Source organism: Musa acuminata, chromosome BXJ2-8 (assembly GCF_036884655.1).
Source record: "Musa acuminata AAA Group cultivar baxijiao chromosome BXJ2-8, Cavendish_Baxijiao_AAA, whole genome shotgun sequence".
Classification (NCBI taxonomy): Eukaryota; Viridiplantae; Streptophyta; class Magnoliopsida; order Zingiberales; family Musaceae; genus Musa; species Musa acuminata.
Window position 1 is genome coordinate 44,857,926 of NC_088345.1, and position 4,134 is coordinate 44,862,059.

The 4,134-nt window shown below is 49.4% G+C and overlaps 1 protein-coding gene across 1 annotated transcript; it reads right to left on the minus strand.

Annotated features, from left to right (window-relative positions):
* Positions 1 to 256: 256 nt before the first annotated feature.
* Positions 257 to 2,654, minus strand: LOC103995454 (laccase-17-like). The gene is made up of 6 exons (XM_009416053.3): positions 2,496 to 2,654; positions 2,250 to 2,401; positions 1,915 to 2,159; positions 1,702 to 1,830; positions 657 to 1,628; positions 257 to 574 (listed from the first exon to the last, which is right to left on the minus strand). The coding sequence occupies exons 1-6, from the start codon at positions 2,616 to 2,618 to the stop codon at positions 444 to 446; spliced, it is 1,752 nt and encodes a 583-aa protein (XP_009414328.2). The 5' UTR covers positions 2,619 to 2,654; the 3' UTR covers positions 257 to 443.
* Between the last annotated feature and the right edge of the window lie 1,480 nt (positions 2,655 to 4,134).

Below are 4,134 nucleotides of genomic sequence, written 5' to 3' on the forward strand. Positions count from 1 at the left end.
TTACTTTAAACAACTTATTTTATTCCATCCAAACTCTTAGGTGTGTCCACTACGATCAAAAATTATAAATAAGTTTGTAAATAACGAAAAAAGGTTGCCAAAAAAAATTCTTGTACTATTATTTGGAAAGTTGGGTTTATGAGTTGAAGAAAAATGTGAATCTTTTGTCGATGATACAGATATCTGCAGCAGTCCTTTTACATGGTTTCTGATAACATATCACGATCGATGGAGATACTGTCATTGGAAATCGATTAAAACCACATCTTTACTTTATTGATCGAAAGCCCAATTCAAGCACAAAACAAATAAACGAGTGCAATTCTGCTGAACTCATCTCAAACACTTTGGTCATCGAAAGGTAGATTGTTGCAGACAAATAAAGCACGCCAAGAACAGAGGTCGAAGCAGAGAGAACAGGGAGTAGGTGGTGTGGTCGATGGTCAACATCTGGGGAGATCGGACGGCGGAGGAACCAGCTTCTGGTTGGGGAGCCACCCATCGTTGACCACCCACGCCATCCTCAACCCCCAGCTCGTGTGCACTTCCAGGTGACAGTGCATGAACCAGACTCCTGCAGCCGGGCATGCACGTTACCTCAAACTCCATACACGGCAACCATATGGATTGTACGAGACGAAAGGCCATGCACTTACCGGGGTTATCGGCGAGGAAGCGGATGGCGACCCAACCACCGACCGGCACGCCGACGGTGTTCCTCTCGATCGGATCGGCGAGATTGAATCGCCTGGGATCCTTCGACGGGTCGTAGTTCCCGAATCCGGTGCCCACCACGAAGAAGTTGAAGCCATGGAGGTGCAGGGGGTGGCTCTCGGCCCCTTGGATGCTGGTGTCCTGCATCACCAGCTCCACGCTGGTGTTGAACGGAAGCACCACCACCTTGGTTGCGTTGGTCACGAAGGTGTCGTTGGGCGGAGTCCCAGTGTAGTTGAACGGGAACGGCGGGGTGTCAGGGAAGTCGGTGTCGTAGACCCCCTTCGTCCGCCCGAAGTAGTGCGCCTGGAGGAGCGCCGCCGACGTCGGGAGCGCGAAGGAGATGTTATTGACGGAAGCGGCGAACTTGGTGCCGTTCGGCCCCTGGCAGGTCTGATTCTTGGCGCACGGACTGGTCCCCAGCCCCACCGTGAAGTAGAACCGCCTCTCGACGGTCTTCGGAACGTTCGCGGGGAACTGCGCGCTCGCCAGGCTGCGAAGCTTGCCGGTGTAGTTCGTGGTGTAGGCCGTGTCGTTTAAAGCCGGGAGGGTCGGCCTGAAGAGTGCAAGGTTCTTAACATGGGAGGAAGAAGACGAAGCGTTCGGCGGAAGGTACACGAGGAGGCCGGCGGTGGTCGTGTTGTCGAAGGTGCCGGACCCGGTGGCGTAAGGCCTGGCCGCCATGAGGAACGTGGCATCAGGAGGACTAGGCTTGGTGTGGAGAAGGACGTTGGTGGTCTGCCCCGGCGCGATGTGGACGATGTCGGCGTCGAAGGGCTTCACGTAGACGGCATCGACGTCGACTACGGTGAGCGTGTGGTTGGCGATGCTGAAGAAGAGCTCGTCGTTGAGTGCAGCGTTGATCATGCGGAGGAGGTACGTCTTCCCGGGCTTCACCTTCAGCTCGAACGTATCTGCTCTAACCACAAACTAAAGTCGATCACTCAAACCCCCTCAGACGAAATCAAACTGGACATCTCTGTTCACCTTTCTTGGAGCAATTGTACAAGGGGCCAGGGAGGCCATTGATGGTGTACGCATCAGAGATATTTGGACCTGCACCAGTCCGAAGAGCTTGAGCAATGATGGCCTCAGGATCCACATTAAACCACTCTCCTGCCACACATCTCATGAATCAATCACCAGAGAAACAGAGTATAATACCTAAGAATGCATTCATGTATACATGTAATGGATTACCAAAGATGACAGGGATTTCCTTGTAGGGTTTAGGAAAAGGGTAAGGAACACCTCGCTTGGGGAGAATGACGATGGGCCCGTAGAGCGTGGCCCTCATCCACGAGATGTGTGCATGCCAAAAGAGAGTGCCTCTTTGGCCCACGATGGTGAAGTTGTAGACGAAGCTTTGGCCAGTCCGGATGGGGCACTGTGTCACGTATGCCGGACCGTCGTACCACCCAGTCCGCAGCTGCCGAACTCCATGCCTGCATGCTCTCCATGAACACAATGGCAAGCTCTCATCTTACTACGTGCAGCACATGACCAAGGAAAACATTGTGGCACAGCTCCATTACCAGTGAATGGTGACATTGTTGGTGACATGGTTAACCACCTTGACGACGACGCGATCGCCCTCCCTCGCCATGATCTTAGGGCCGGGAAACTTGCCGTTGACCGTAACGATGCTCCTCGTGCGGCAGAGCCGTGTCACGTTCTGCAGCCGTATCTACAGGAAGAAATCGAAGAGAAACCATCAGCACATCGATTCTAGCATTGCAAGCTTAATCGCATCTACCTGACAAGCTAATTAAACGCCGTACATCAAACTTGTAGCGCCTTGTCATGCTACCACATGAAAGCTCAGGTACTGCCAAAAGAGTGCTCAAGGCCAAAAGCCAAGCGAGGGAACATATCATCGAGTGCTGAACAGTAGATTCCTCCATCTTCCTCTCTCTCTCTCTCTCTCTCTCTCTCTCTCTCTCTCTCTCTCTCTCTTATCACCTGATTGAGAACAGAGTTGAAAGTTATATATATAGCGAGAGCGAGAGAGGGAGATGGGAGACCGATGTAACGTAGGTCAAGGTTGGGAGGTCTACTACATAGGACTATTGTTGGTTGATTAGGTGGTGATATGATGCTACAGAATGATAATGTACTCATACAATTAGCATCTGTCTGGTGTTGTTCTGATCACCAGTTTGGTCGAGATGAGTTTTAGAGTGCTGATGAAGTAAGAATAGCTTTTCTCTGTGTGGACTGTTTCCCCAAGATGCAATACCAACATCACTTTTCATCTGCCGAAATCTTCGAGCTCTTCAATCTCCTTCTTAGATTCAGTGTGGCCCCGCGACACCATTTCCTTTTTCGTAGTAACCAAGTAATGGTTTTTGATTTATTAAGCAACTGCATGTGCTTCACCTTCTCCATTGATGATCACCACTGCATTAACATTCCCCTCTTGTATGCTTGTCCTTTTGGAGGTGGTTCGTGTTCTGAGAATAAGAACCGTGCTTCGATGGAACTGTCCCACCTTCGACTTCTTGCAGCATGACAGCACCTTCGACTGCATGAGGAAATCTTATCTGCTATCAGGCAGTACCCGTGGATCCATCGACAACGACGTCCGATCTGGTTCAAAGATTCGAAAACGACAGGGTCTTCTCCCTCACTTTTGTTCTTGCTCTGTAGCCCTCAGGCAGCAGATCAATTCATGCTCGAAGGCTGCACTGCCATCACTGTAACAAAGCAACACCAGTGGCTGTAGCGCGCTATATCAGTTAGGGTTTTTTTTCCCTCGAGTTCTAGATGTCAGCAAGGGAAGGAGAAGAAGTAGCGTGGAATCACAAGAAGAAGAAATCGGTCACTATATCAAACAATCTTACCTCTGCATTATGTTGATCCAGTGACTTCATCTCTTTCCTGTTCTATCGGATGGATGGCGACTCCACGGTAACTACATGACCTAAACACACATGAGAGGATCGAAGCATTAGTTGAATGGTCCATAAATAACATACTCGTTGGTGGAATTGCCACTTTTTGGTCCGCTCAAGCTATCGTGTACATATCCAACAACCCATTCTCATCAGAACCACAATAACTCACTGATGAGGAAAACGTCAAACCGAGGCTCTGCCGGTGAAGAAAGGTGGTAATTCTCATGTTCACTTACAGCAATCTGATTGGTGACGGTGGAGGAAGTGGTTTCTTTCAAGCTATGTAATGCTTTAGAAGTGTGTATCAGAATAAGCTACACGTGTGATGGAAATCATCACCAAAAAATCAAGAGAACCAGGTTGGTGACTTTCAAATTATTGGTTCAGCAGAAGCAACAGAGTATTGTGGATTGACATGATACTTTACGATCATGCTTTCGGTACCATCACAACCATCAATTTACAAAAGATGTATGCATCAACAGCTGCAGTCTGTTCTCAAAGAAAGCAGATTCATGACCGG